The sequence below is a fragment of the Anguilla rostrata genome, chromosome 3, assembly GCF_018555375.3.
Source record: "Anguilla rostrata isolate EN2019 chromosome 3, ASM1855537v3, whole genome shotgun sequence".
Lineage (NCBI taxonomy): Eukaryota > Metazoa > Chordata > Actinopteri > Anguilliformes > Anguillidae > Anguilla > Anguilla rostrata.
The window spans coordinates 21,535,842-21,551,369 of NC_057935.1; the positions used below are offsets into that span (position 1 = coordinate 21,535,842).

Consider the following 15,528-nt stretch of genomic DNA (forward strand, 5'->3'; position numbering starts at 1 on the left):
AATTGCAGTGAAAATAAAACAGACCTCTGTGTGTTAGGTGGTCACGTTTTCTGTGTCGGGTTTAATTAGCTAAGTAGGCAGGAGAGGAGTTGGAACGCCACAGTTAGCACAGTGACCGCGTGTCACTGGCGCCCCGCTCCAAACTTTTATAGGTTACCTGAAGGCAACAAAGAATCGCCACACATCCTGCCGAGCGTCCCCCGCCTGAAGTTTATGACACCTGAGATGTTTGCTGTCACAAGGGATGGTCGAAAATAGTACCACTACAAATGAAAGGGGCCGCAGCTCGCTGTCAAAAGACTACATATGGGTTTCGGGTTCACCAAATATCCCTTTAAACCACTAATTAAAACGTTATATTGGTGCCGACACAACGCACTCATATTGGAAGTAGATTTTAATAGTGATATTTCTTGGGGATATTTTATTTATATTGAAACAGTCCCAACAGGATTTAAGGCGGATAGGCTATATGACAAAAGAAGCCGATGGAACCATTTCAACAAAAACTATGAGCGTAACAAAAATATCTTTTTTGAATTAAATGTTTTTGTATTCGGCTACAATTATTGCTCTGATGTTGCTGTAGGTCACAGGTCGTGGAAAAATATTTGAACAAATAAGAATATCATACACCAACGTTAAAAATAATATATCAATTTTTTTTTCTATTATTAAATTATATCTTGTTATAAGCCAACGACTTCGTCATTTCACTAAAGGCAGTGAATGGTCACTTTCTGAACAGTACATCCTAAATGTTAAGTATTCTCTTTCGAACTGATTTTGTGTTATTAATATCGAATGTACCTTAAAAAGCCAGGATCGATCGTAGTATCGTAGTACTAAGTCCCCCACATGAGTTTGTAAGTATAGGCTACGAATCGAGCTATATCATTTCCACGATTGCATTGTTGTTTTGTGTGGCTGTTTAAAAAACAACAAAAAAAACCCACGTCCAGATTCACATCTCTGTTACTGCAAGTCAGATGAGCTCAGCTCGTTTTTTCCCCTTTAATATTTCCTCTGTGAGACTGCTACACAAGTTAGTTTACCTTAGCCCTGGGCATAATCCCTTCTAAATACCAAGAGTCCAGTTGGTGGAACGTCCCACGTGGTTTCCACTCCTGTATAAAAGTTTCGGTGTATTGTGGCACAATGTCGTGACTGAAAGGAAATAGCCGATCCGAAGATTACATCTTTTTTGCTAACGCATTCATACACACCGCGGGACCCGTTTGCAGATCGGAAATTAAAAATCACTTGTTTTCAACAAATGCGGCAAAGATCAAACGCAGAAGAAATAAGTGGATGGCGAGTGACAAACTGGATTCTGCAAACCGCGAAAGGCGAGAAATGATTTAAATGAGCGGCTCTTTTTACCTCCTTTCAACTTGGAATTTCCGCGCAGCAGTCTTCGGAAGCTTTGCATCGCTAAGAAGTTTATTTTATTCTGTTTATATGCTTGTACTCGCTTATTTCTATGTTTCTGTTAAACCATGGCGTGACGCGTCAGGCGCGCTAAAGTGCCATTCAACTGCTATAAAAGGTGCAGATTTCAAGTTCTCTGGTCAACATTGTTTTTCTGGTGGAGTTGCACTTGGGGGCTATAAGTCAACTAGTTCATTCACTCAGACAAATCTGAGACAGAGGGCAAAGCCACTGTGTGCTGTCCATCCGAGTCCCATTGATTTGCATTCCAAATTACCAAAGACTCAGCAGTATAGGTAATTTATCAAAGAAAATGAAAGGAATTACCTTCTAGCATGAATATTATTATTGAATCGTATCAATAATAGCATATATTGCGGCGCATGGGAAAAGAATATTCGACAACACTACATGGACTAGATTTGATAACTAACCGATTTATTTTTCTCAAACTAAATTTATACTAGTCCTAGGGGTTTATCCTAGGAGTTGGGACTTAACTGAGAAGACGAACTTGAAGATACTTCTGTATCCTCAATTGTGACTTAGACTCAAATAATTTATTTCCACGGCTCTTGGGAATAACTTTTGAAAAATAAAATGAAAAGGTATTGTGTCAAAGTGGCTTGCTTTGTGGCTTGCATACTTTCAATCCGCTGCACACCGGCGCCGGGGACCGAGACTCAGACGGTGTCCCAGGATACGTGTGCTTCATGTGGGCTTGGACAACCAGAAGAATCGGGCCGGATGGACATAGACTTTTTGGAAGCAGTGAAGAGGCATATCCTGAACAGGTTGCAGATGAGAGAAAGACCGAACATCACCCACCCCATTCCGAAAGCTGCAATGGTGACAGCGCTGAGGAAACTTCATGCAGGGAAAGTTCGGGAAGACGGGAGGGTCGAGATACCGAACCTGGACGGACACGCTACCTACAATAATGAAGTGCAGGAGGACACCTCGGAGATTATCAGTTTCGCGGAATCAGGTGCGTAAACAGCCACCAGGACTTCTCATTCCATGCGCATTGTTCTTTTGAATGTCATGATGATGCTACGCAAACGTATGTTTACTTACAGGTTTTAAAATCGGCGTCGTAGTAGAATCAATACTGCCAACTACAGGGTCTACTGTCGCGAAAGGGTTAACAAGAAGCTGGTTCATAGTCGGTCACATGCATTGTCACGGTCAAGTCGCTTCTAGCGTTCCGACTCTGGATATACCGTCATAAATTAAGCAAAAGCATATTAGCCTATACTGTAATAGTAGGCTGGATTGAATGCCTAAATATTAGTTTATTTCCAATGTTAACGCAACATTTGTTTTTAATTTAGGATAGCCCCTAACATCAATGACTGGGATCATTCAGATGGAACTTGAAGGGCTATACGATCACAAGTTGAGCAGGCTGTTTACACCTCGGGTCATTACAATGCATTTGTTGTAGTATTTTCGATATCTTAAACTTGAATTGGCTTTACAGGGTAATAACCTCTCAGCGTTCCTGATATGAGAATAACGCGATGAGTCTTGCGAGGGTTCTCTGAAATGCTGATTATAATACACATATTTTCCCTGGAATATGATATTTTAATGGATGTCAGATGTCTAATTTGACCCGTAATAATTGGTGGAAGAACGGATACACGCACTGCGTCTTGGTGAAGACAGTGAAGTCAGTCAAAGAGGCGAGATACATCAGCGCATCGAAAACATTTAGCCTAGGCTATGTCATAAATCCTGAGAAATACATATAATATTACAATGCCATAAATGTTAACAAGACAACGTGTGTAGACTCGATTTAGTGTAGAATTCACATTAATTGAGAGTTTTCCAATAAAGCAGCATTTATCTGAGAATAAAAAGCTCATGCAATAGCGTAGCCCAGTCCCCAATTGGCGATGTCTATTCTAAGAACCTCAAATGACCCCTCTCGTTGTCCAGGGAATAGAGTAGATGCTTTGAATCTCATTTCAGGGAAAAAGCTGCGCTGCGGCATCAATGCACCGATATATAAAGCTCCCTTTTAAGGGAAAAAAGAAACTTCAATTGCCCATTTACTTTCACCCGACTCCCAGGAATGCTTATATAGCTGATGTAAAATAGGTTCTTTCCCCCCAATTCAGAGATGATATACACCCCTATTAATCACAGTAGGCTACGTTAACTACATACAAAAATAGTCATAGTCAGAACTACGTCTTGCAGAATGTGTCTCACAGGTGCATTCGGTGATTAAAAAATAAAGAAATCTTTAGATTTCGAAATCTTTACGCATGACTTTTATATTGTACACAAATGGAGACGCGCAATAGCGTCCTTATCATATACTTCATATCCATCATACAGAATAGCTGTAATACATTCGTGACTACGGAGTGCGGTTACAGAGGATTCCGACCCGCGTCTCTGCTACGTCATGTCATTATATAATACAAACTATCTAAAACAGCTGTAACAATGCAGAATATATTTCAGTTGCGTATGGTGGGAGCAAAATGTGGTGCCCATATCGCGATTTCTTAAAGAATGTTTTTAAATTTCAAATGTTCTCCAAGCCCCTCGCGTTTTCACATTATTCACAACACCTTTGAACCTTTGTGCCGCATTCGGCTGTGGGATTGGCTCCGGCCCCCTCTCTCTGACGCGGGGCCAACTGGCATTAACCTGAGTGTGGTGACTGCCAGGCGGTCATGGCGCCGTGACAAGCTCCAGGAACAATTTGCGGGGACGCCGCAGAAAAGGGACTTGAAATGATCAATGGTGCCACCTGCTTAGCCCATGTGCGTTCAACTGTTGCCACTCGGAGCAGAGAGACGCTTGTCTTTTACCGGCTCCATTGCCCCAGAGCCAGCGTTAGCTGGGATCTCTGGCAGAAATAAGAACCCTGCCCTTATTGGACACGCATCTGCCCCGCTTTTGACTTTGAATGGGCACTTCGTTCACAATGGGTTTAAGTCCGCGTTCATTTTCTTAAGACTTTCAAATCGAATGGGGTTGTGTTTCAAGTGCAGGGTCATCTTTTTGCTTGTAAAAATCTTAGGATTCTTGATGGAAACGTCAGGGAATTTTATATATATTAACTTTAAATCGACGGGTGTAATAAATGAAACAAGGACATATATAACTGTGCAGTGGTCAAATAATTCTCTCTCTGTGCACATAATCGTGTTCTCATTTTACATTCATCCTCTACATCGTTAGCATTTTATTCTGCTTAAGGGCCCAGTGATGCAGCCAGTTCTCATGAAAGAAAGATGCTCTCACTGAAAGGGAGAACTAGAGCAGGGTTCAAAATTGAGCCGCCACAAAATTCCAGTGCTCTCAAACTAATTGAGTTTTAATGCTCAAAAATAGAAGCACAATAAAATAGCAGTGTTCAGGAAACCTTAGGCAAGGCCGCCTCTTTCCTTTCTATTTGGAAGTTAAAAGCATGAATCACCTCTGCTGCCCGGTGTCCAATAGCAGTGAGTTAATACACCTTTGTGCGTTTATCTGAAAGAAAGATCGCGGGTCACCGTTGAAGGTGAAACCGCTCATTGTCCCGCCGAAAGTTGTAAAAAGAATGTTTTCCATGGTCCAGTCGGTCTGGCTGGCGTTTTGTTTTCTGAGCTTTTTATTTGCCGAGATGAAGGCCCCGGCTCGATCTGAATCGGCAACCTCATTACCCATCAGCTGTATGTGAGAATGCAGCCTCCAGAATGTTCCAGAATGTTCCAGAGTGTTCCTAAAGGCTTTGGTAGCCTCAGGACCGTGCGGCCCTGTGCTCCCTGCTCAACCCCCCACCCTTCACTCCCACCCCAAATCCCCAAACATCCATCCCCAAGCCTCCCCCACCCCTCCAGTTTCTGTGTGATTGGCAGGTTTTAAATGTTATCTTCTGGGTTGCAGCTGAAACCCCTAAATGCATCTGCCACTGTGGGGAAGATGAGGATCTGTGCCAGTGATGTGGCGCTCGTGACACCTGTGGGCAAATATTGACAGATCCTGTATGCTGCTGCCATAGAAATGGAAAGAACTGGCACACTACCAGTAGGGCAGAGAATGCCCCCTTTTCCCTGGAATCCTAAATTATTGGTATGGTATATTGGATTAGTTTATATTGGATTAAAAAGACCCATCAGTCACATGGGGGTTTCTTTCAAGGCGAGAGTTTGTTGTTGTGTAACGCGTCGTCTAACCGAGCTCTAATCTTTATTAAAGAGCAGAAATGGGTCAGGGGGCTCCAGTGTTAGGTCATGTTCAAGGCTTCGCAAGCATGCAGCCCCCCCGCCCCGCCCCCTCGCCCGCTCGGCGTGAGTTCGGCAGCCCCGTGCCGCGCACCCCGCAGCCCCGGTGACCTCGCGGCGCGGCCTGCCTGCTTGTTTTGCTGGTGTCCGTGGAGGTGCCGGCGTGTGGTCCCGCGCTGACGGAGACGTTGAGTAATGAGATGGAGATTACCTGCCTTGTGTTGTGTGGCAGTGCGGGCTGGGACACGCCCGGCCGTCGGTGGGCCCACCCAGGAACCGGCCTGCCCCTGCCTGCGGCACAAGCGCTCAGCAGGGGAGGGGGCTGCTGACCCTGCAGACCTCCCATCCACCATCCCCCTCTCTGCCCCTCGTCTCTCTCCTCCTCTCCTCTCCCTCTCTCCAATCCTCCCTCCTCCTCTACGCTCCTCTTGACCTGTCCTCTCCTCTCCTGCTCTCCTCTCCTCCCTCTGCTCCTATCCACCTCTCCTCTCTCTTCCTCTCCTTGCCCCCTTTCCTGTCTCCTTTCTTCTCCTCTCATTTCCTCTCCTCTCCTCAGCTCCTCTCTCTTCCTGTCCCCCTCTCCTCTCCTCAACAGCTGGGCTCTTCTTCATTGGCGGGGTCTGTCCCAGGACTCTCAGCCAAGCCTGGCAGGACAGGGTCTACAGCGCGGTTCATTACCCCTGTGATGGCAAACCTGTGGTGTGGTGTGGTCTGCATATCTGAACAACCCCCTTTCTGCAGCCTTAGGATTCTGAAGTAACAGCTCAGGAGAGGGTAAATGTTGCCGCTCAGACCCGGCTCAGAGTTGTTATCAGATCTCTACAGCTGTGAAGTGGAATCTGTGGTTGTACTTCACGGTCCCTGAAGGGGATGGATGAGTAGCTCATAGGGGTGTGTGGCACAGCCCAGCTTTTCACTGTCAGGCCCCGTGCGCTGCGCAGGCGCATGGCGGTCCTTTCCGAGCTGCGTGGTGATGGGGCTGCCCGTGTGACATCGTCTAAGCCCACCCCCTCGCCCTCCAGCGCTGTGCTGTGAAGCCACTCTGGAGCCATCGCTGTCCCAGCCCCATGGAGGGATTCGCGGGGTCAGGACACAGGAACGCAGCGCACCGCTCCCATTTTACAGAAGCTTTTGAATAAAGCTATCAGTGAGCTTTGAGGAACAGGAGAGAGTGGATATTTGGTGCTTTAGCCTTTAGGTAAGAGTACTGCTATGAGGAACAACAGCCTGTAAGAATCAATTGCTATACACACACACACACACACACACACACATATATACTGTACATATACTGTATGTATATATATATATATATATATATATATATATATATATGTGTGTGTGTGTGTGTGTGTGGGTGTAATGGTACTGAAATACTGTATCCCTATCAAGAGCAGGGCTGCCAGGTTAAGTTTGAGTAGCATTGTGAGGGTGTAAATCGCTGAAAGGGGGTGGAGAGTAAACTGAGTGACAGCTAAAGTGGGTCATCCATTAGGGCCAGCTGTTGACACTGACCCTGTCAAATCAGTTTGTGCAAGAAGGGATGAATTAATCATCTCACCCAGCCCCAAGAGGTACCTCCCCCACCCCCAAAACCCCCCACCCCTGACCCCCCTTCCCGGGATTACAGCTCAGATGAGATGAAGAACAGAGGGATATGTTTTTTTGTCTGGTCCAGCTTTAGACTGTAATTCTGTGATTAGCAGAAGAGAAAAAAAGGACATAGTAAACTACAAACAAATGCATCGTTGGAAAAGGTGCCAGAGAGGCCGTTGCCGGTTTGGGGTAAAGCTCCCCTTTGGGTAGAGCCAATGGGGAGGGGAGCTTCAAACGGGCCGTTTCATTTTTATCCTAGCCGGGCTTTCACGGTAAAGGGTCACGCTCCCTATGCCAGGCTGTGACATCACAGGGCTCATTGTGGCCCCGTCTCCGAGAATCATTTAGCTCAAGGTTCACAGTGAACCCCCTGAACCATCGGCGCTGGAGGGAGGGGCCCCCTCCTCCTCCTCTAGCCCGCCCCAACTGCCCCGCGTACCCTGATTCCCGGCCAAGCCGGCCTGACCCCTCCGAGGTCCCCGTCATGGCCCGTCCCCTCAGAGTGGGGGGGGAAGGGGGAGGGAGGGGGCGTCCCAGCAGCGACTTTGCCTGCTGACTTTCGGGTTCCGGGCAGCGCCTCCGTCCGTTTGGGGGCCAGAATCTGTCCGGTGTCCAGGATCTGTCCGGAGTAAATCTGTCTGTCCGGCGGTCAGCGTGTTGGCGTCATCAGTTCCTGGAAGGCTGGATTGTCGCTTCTCTTTGTGAGGAGGGGCAGAGGCAGCGGCCGCTCCGCATGTTAATGTTGCCCCAGCGCTCCGGCGCAGGGCGGCTCGCCCTTATCGCTCGGGTCGGGACCGTGTGCCGAAACGCTACGCTAATCTGAATAACACACTGCAGTCAAGGGGACAAAATTGCCCGTGTTTCCTGAGACTGATTTTCTGATCAAATTGAAGAAGAGGAGGTAGTATCCCAGTAAATAAAAACAGCATTCAACAAATAAAAACAAGTTAAGGAAGAGGTTTAGTAATCCTGAGGTTAATCCATTTTAAAATATAATAAGCAGTTCCTCTGTAAAAATCAGCTGAACGTGTGGAAAGGATTTGTACGCGTAGCAGGATTCTGTCAGCTGTACAAAGTGCGGACCAGGTAAATAACCCGCGGCGTCTCTGTTCTTTTCTCCCACAGATGAACTCACGTCATCGAAGTCCAGCTTCCATTTCCTCATCTCCAACGAGGGCAACCAGAACCTGTACGTGTCCCAGGCCAGCCTGTGGCTGTACTTCAAGCTGCTGCCCTCGGCTGCGGAGAAGGGCTCGCGGCGCAAGGTGACGGTGAAGGTGTACTACCAGCAGACGGGCGCGGCGGCGGCGGCGGCGGGGGCGGCGGGCGGGCGCTGGGGCCTGGTGGAGAAGCGGGTGGAGCTGAAGCGCAGCGGCTGGCACACCTTCCCGCTGACGGAGCCCGTGCGCGGCGTCTTCGAGCGCGGCGACCGGCGCCAGGACCTGGACGTGCGCTGCGAGGGCTGCGAGGCGGCCGCCGTGCTGCCCGTCCTGGTGGACCCCGGCGACGAGTCGCACCGGCCCTTCCTGGTGGTGCAGGCCCGGCTGGCCGACGGCAAGCACCGCATCCGCAAGCGGGGCCTGGAGTGCGACGGCACCGGCGGCCTCTGCTGCCGCCAGCAGTTCTACATCGACTTCCGGCTCATCGGCTGGAACGACTGGATCATCGCCCCCTCCGGCTACTTCGGGAACTACTGCGAGGGCAGCTGCCCCGCCTACATGGCGGGCGTGCCCAGTTCGGCCTCCTCCTTCCACACGGCGGTGGTGAACCAGTACCGCATGCGGGGCATGAGCCCCGGCTCCATGAACTCCTGCTGCATCCCCACGCGCCTCAGCACCATGTCCATGCTCTACTTCGACGACGAGTACAACATCGTCAAGCGGGACGTGCCCAACATGATCGTGGAGGAGTGCGGCTGCGCCTGAGCCGCCCCCACCCCCCCACCCAACCCGGGGGGGCAGGACGCTCGAACTCTCAAACTCCTGTCGACAGGAAAAACAAAATAACGTTACGAAAATAATCATAGTAACAAAGTAATATTTATGAACTCTTTTTTTGTACTATATACATATATATGCGTGTATACATACAGACATAGATGTTCTCATGGACACACTTACAATTATGCACATGCACACACACACACACACACACACAGGCACACACACGCTCATGACATACACAGGCACGTTCAAACACTTGTGTACATATATTTATGTTTGTTAATATTCTCTGAAAATATGTCCTATCAGTTCTGCATGCATGCAAGCCAATCCTGTGTTACATATGCAGATGTGCAGAGGTACCTTAGGTCTTGATGTCAAAGGGATGTAAGGAGAATAGTAATCATCAGATTATATTTTTCTAGTTTGCCATTTCTATACAAATAATGGAGAAAAAAAAAAGTTATCCAACATTCTGATGAGGACAGAAAGAGCCTGAGAATGCCAATGAAGGAGGTTTACCGGACTGCCAACACTCACCTAACCTCTTTCTACTTTATTCTTCAGCAAAAAAGAAAAAAAAAAGCAACAAAGACTGTGTTTAAAAAAAAAAAAGCACTGACAGCTTAACACTGAAACAACAACTTCTCTAGAAAACAACATCAGCACTTCTGACAAGGAGTAACACATCACCACTCTTTTTTTTCCCACTGAAGCATTCCTACAGTATGGCAAACTCACTACGGCCAGAACCAATGGGAGTTTACCTGTCAGTTTCTCCACACCTGCTGTCTGAACCGTTCCAGTCTCCGCGGAGCAGAGGCCTAACCAGTCTTGGGAAGAGGACTCGAACGAACGCTACCGCCAGACTAAGTGCTGACGCCGTGACCGTGGCACGGACTCTCTCGCGCCCGGGAAGTGGAACCGTTAGGCAGGGTGGGCAGGCCGGCTGTAAATACAGAGAGACGGACCTTGCGTCACGTCATAAAGCTTCCCCTGCTCACAGGGTTTGTAGCATCCTTTTTAAAAAAAGATATCCAATGTACTTAAACAGCTGATGCAAAGAATCTCACTTTGTCTCTTCTCAGTCAGCCGAAGTGAAGAGTTGCCATATTGCTCAGTTGGTTATGGAACAGCATAGCACTTGTAAATCTCCTAAAATGCACATTTTATAGCACTTGCAGATTTGAAATGCCTTTTAAAGGGTACTAAGTGGTGCACCTACCCTTGCTCACTGTTCTATTAAAATAAGTGCCGCATGAGCTATGCAATGTATAGTATTGACCCATACCAGACAAACTGAACTTTTGTAGTTTTTAACTTTATCAATACTTGAATTGTAATCTTTCGCTCTTTCTTCAAAGCGACTGATTGTTACAATGTTTGCACTGAAAAGTTGCGTGATTAGTTTAAAAAAACTGCCATTGAAAACAAAGTTATTTTTATAGAAGCAAATTGAATTCTGTTCAAATGTATTATACCTAATGATGGAACCAAAGAGGCCAAGATTTTAGCTATTATAAGATGGCGAGGCCATCGCATTATTTTGTAAAATACTCTGTGATCATTTGAGAGGCCTAAACACTGTATCAGGGTACAATATTATGGATTCCATTTTCAGCTCCACATCTTTTCTATTTTGTATAGTAGACAAATGGAATATTACATCTTTTTTTTCATCAAAATTAATTCATTTTCAGTTTTCTATTTAATAAAAGTACTTTTTAGTTCCTGTGCCAGAATCATTTAGAATCAAATAAATGTCATCTCTGTACAGTTTATGTAAAATATAAAGATGCTTTTAAAATATTTTGTTCTTTGTAACTGTTAAGAAATAAAATTCTTACTCTGCATTAATATTGAACTCTGGAGTGTTCTGGTGGGAGGGGGACTCATTTCTGATATATAATAATATATAATAAAGGCTACATTGTTATCAACAGCCTGTCCATAATGCAGCATTTTTAACAGGTGCTATTGAAACACAAACAGTAAAAGTCCAATATATGAATGCTCATGTGAACTATACATAAGTAAAGTTATTATTCTGGGTTTTGAAGGAAAATAGTTAAAAATATTATGACAGTAGCCACACTATTTATTTGCTGATTGAATGTCCCCCAGTTGTAGTGAAGACCGTTGCATTACATGACATTAGATTTATTTCTCAGACCAGTTGCAGCGATAACAAAAGCTTTGGCCCCCTCCCCCTTTTTTATGTAAGGATCTTTCTGCAGTGATTGAAGTAAAGCACGTTGCTGTAGCGCATACAACCCGTGTGTCAATAAAGATCCTCGGCTAAACGGTTCCATTGCTCCCCACCGTCCCCTCTACAGTTCCAGCTCACCACAGCACTGATGACCCTGACTCTAACTTTAAACCTAACTCTAACCACCGCAATCTGGACAGGTATTAGCTGACCCCGAAGTCAGAACGTACCTGTCCCTGAACAAAAGAGGCGCCCGGCGCGGCAGTAATTACACCTGAGTGACCGTGTCAGGGCTGTGCGGGTCAAGTGGCCGGCCCCGGCGGTGCTAAGGCTGCGGCTGGGAGAGCGGCCCGGGCTCACGCCGGGACACCCGATAACATCAGATTGGGTTTCCCCCAAAGCCCCGCTCGCTGTTTGCTCGCGTTGTTGTTTCGAGGCCAGAGCGGGCGTTAACGAAACGGAAAATAAAAAGCACGCCTGGAGGCATCGCTCAAAACAAGAGGCAGGCCCACACACACCTAGCCCTCCGCAGAAATGCTGCAGCACGGCAAGCGCTCTTCCAAGAACACGTCACACGCGCCGCATCCATCAATATCGCAAAACGCGCCGAACGTACCCATTAGCGGCTGCCAAGGAGCGCGGACGCCTTGACAACCGATGTGTGAAATGACACGTTTGAGAGCAGAAGGGTATCTTCTTCACAGAGTAGGACTGCGATGAGTCAGCACTGGGAGGGGAGCCGGTACAGAGAGAAAAACAGAAAGAAAGAGACAGAGGAATGGAAAGTAAAAATAAAGGGAGGCACAAATACTGTGGGCAAGATGGAGAAGGAAAGAAAGGAAGAGACAATGAGAGAATGACAGGGGACAGGCTTCAATCAACATTAGTTCTTAACCTTGACTAGCAATTAGACACAATGCATTCACTCATTCACTCATTCAAATTTGATCGTAAACTGTGTGTAAGAACGTTTCCGAGAATATTTCAACATTCTTCATTTTTTTCTTATCTGTATTTCTTCATGGCTGTTTACTAATGCCAATCACATGAACAGGATTGTGCATAAAAAACAGTCAGCATTCATCATCTATGCACAAAAAAAGGTCTGCACATGTGTCGTGAATCCCATTTGGGTTTTTCGAAGAAACATTTTTAAGAACAAAAGTAAGAGAAAATTCAAGAAATGTTTTGTGAATAAGGCCCAATATTTATTGCTTTTTCTTTACAAGCATGGTGTGGTGAGCTCAGCGATCACTAAAACTGGGCTGGTAAAGAAAAAGTGTTACACTTGCATGTACTCTTAAGTCAAAGTGAATGTAAATGTTGACTGACTACCAGCCAGGGACTGAGAGATGCGAGATAAAGACAGAGAGAGAAAGAGAGAGGGAAAGAAAGAAAGAAAGGGATGCTGGGCATTGCCAGGTAGGGGAAGCATAACGATTCCTACTACTGCTTGACCATTAGAAAGGAGGGATGCCACCAGAAGAGGTGGCTCAGCAGGTAGAGCTGAGAGTGAAATATAAATTTGACCACAGAATGAGACAACATGTAGGTCTGTTTAACAATACTTCAGTGAAAAGGCGGTGTCATATTGTTATTGCTTTCTCATGCATTACTATTGAAAGGCGGATGTGGGTGTGGATGCGGACCTGTTCCTCTCATGCTAAAGAAGGGAATCTGAACCTTCTGGTTTGAAGGGAGAAAGAGACAGAGAGACGGGGGAGAAAAGGAGAGAGGGAGAGAACAGCAGGCGTTTTTCGCGGTAAGGAGCAGGCCGTGTGCGGCAGGGTCGGGCTGGGGAGGAGAGGAGCAGGCCGTGTGCGGCAGGGCTGGAGAGTGGAGGAGAGGAGCAGGACGTGTGCGGCAGGGCTGGAGAGAGGAGGAGAGGAGCAGGCCGTGTGCGTCAGGGCTGGGGAGGGGAGGAGAGGAGCAGGCCGTGTGCGGCAGGGCTGGAGAGAGGAGGAGAGGAGCAGGCCGTGTGCGGAAGGGTGGGAGTGGAGGAGAGGAGCAGGCCGTGTGCGGCAGGGCTGGAGAGAGGAGGAGAGGAGCAGGCCGTGTGCGGCAGGGCTGGAGAGAGGAGGAGAGGAGCAGGCCGTGTGCGGCAGGGCGGGAGAGAGGAGGAGAGGAGCAGGCCGTGTGCGGCAGGGCGAGAGAGAGGAGGAGAGGAGCAGGCCGTGTGCGGAAGGGCTGGAGAGAGGAGGAGAGGAGCAGGACGTGTGCGGCAGGGCGGGAGAGAGGAGGAGAGGAGCAGGACGTGTGCGGCAGGGCTGGAGAGAGGAGGAGAGGAGCAGGCCGTGTGCGGCAGGGCGGGAGAGAGGAGGAGAGGAGCAGGCCGTGTGCGGCAGGGCGAGAGAGAGGAGGAGAGGAGCAGGCCGTGTGCGGAAGGGTGGGGAAAGCGCACGTTCGGCAGACAGAGCTGTTTCATCATGTCATGCATCTTCAGCAGACCCACTTTGGCAGCAGGAATGTTAATGACATGACAGCACTGCAGGCAGCTCAGTGCTCTCAGCTAAATGAAGTATCTTGTTTTAGAGCTGAGGGGAGGCACTGACACTCCAGAACACACACACACACACACCGACACATGCACCCACACACCGACACATGCACACACACACAGACATATGCACACACACATCTGCACACACACACCGACACATGCACACACACACAGACATATGCACACACACATCTGCACACACACACGCACACCCACACCCACATCTGCACACACACACACGCATACACACACACACATGCACACACACACGTTATCATGACAAGACAGAGATTACATGGAGCTGCCATAGAGCCAGGCTCAATTGATTTATGATGAGTGATTTACACTTGGTGTGTTTTAGATTAATTGTGTAATAAATCTGTGTCAAAGTGTACATATGTACCTTTTCTTTAAATAATCTATGCGGAGTGTGATAGCAGTGTTGTCATGGAAAAAGGAGAGAACAGTAGTAATGTAAATGTGCACTTATTTGGGTTGCAGAACTTGTAGATGAAAAAAAGTACGTTTAATCTAAATTTTACTTTTTGAGCTCGTTCTGTTAAAACAGAAACAAACTGACACTGTGACACCACCAACTGTGGAGATTTAATGAAAGAAAAAAAAAACATTTACAGACCTGCGTTTACATAGCAGTTAATATTTATTTGTAATAACAGCTGCACCCTTCTCATGAATTCAAACCTGCAGTTGCCAGGTGACGACTCCACACCTTTAATCGCTGTGCCACACGGCAGCTTTAAGGTCGCCCTCACCGGGCACTCAGAGTGGGTTTGACCCAAGCGGCCAAAACCGGCCTGCTGTTTCGAAGCTCACTTCCTGGCCCTGGTCCGAGAGACGTTGCTCACTCGCGCCAGTGGGGTTTGCTCCAGTATAGGTGTTTCAGCCACCCGTTTCAATGTAAGTCAATGGTAACAATACTGTAAAAGTACAGTGTCAATAATGTTTTTCCCACAAGAAAATGTAGCCGCGAAAAGTGTTTTATCTTCCAAAGTCTTCCCATGTGCTGCATTGTTAAGTTATTGCGTTGTTTGGATGAGATTTTGATATTTTGTGGATGAATCAGGGACAGTTTGTGTCGCTCCTGAGTCACCGTATCTCACGTGCTTAGTGGACGACCAGACGTCATGTCCAGTCTCTGGCACCAATTTGTACAACATGGCGGCGCCCACAAACTACACTTCCCAGGCTTCAGAACGCTTTTCACCCAGCCCATGGAGAGTGGACAGGTGACGTCACAGCGACTCGGTCCATAATTGTTCTACAGTCTATGGTCTGACCCCTGGAGTGCCTCCGTGCTGATGAGGAAGGGGGGGAAGCACGGATGCGGTCTGCTCTGAGTCACATCCTCCTTCCCGTGGTCACTGGACCCCCCCGCCCCCCCCCCGCCCGCCCACCGAGACGCCGCCCCCGCCGGCCACAGCTCCGTTTCGCTCCGCTGTTATCTCTGCGGTCGCTGAACCGCGCCTCGGTGTCCTCGGGATAACGGGGGGGCGGGGGGGGGAAGTTGCGGGAATGGCGGTCATTCCAGTCCTGAGAGGGAGCTTAAACTCCCCACGGACGTGAGGCCTCACACGCAGGCTCTGTTCTTCGAAAAAA

The 15,528-nt window shown here is 47.8% G+C and overlaps 1 protein-coding gene across 1 annotated transcript; it reads left to right on the top strand.

The window, feature by feature from the left end:
* The first annotated feature begins 791 nt into the window (after positions 1-791).
* LOC135250451 (inhibin beta B chain-like) lies at positions 792-11,059 on the top strand. The gene is made up of 2 exons (XM_064326733.1): positions 792-2,419; positions 8,385-11,059. The coding sequence occupies exons 1-2, from the start codon at positions 2,032-2,034 to the stop codon at positions 9,182-9,184; spliced, it is 1,188 nt and encodes a 395-aa protein (XP_064182803.1). The 5' UTR covers positions 792-2,031; the 3' UTR covers positions 9,185-11,059.
* The last annotated feature ends 4,469 nt before the right edge of the window (positions 11,060-15,528 follow it).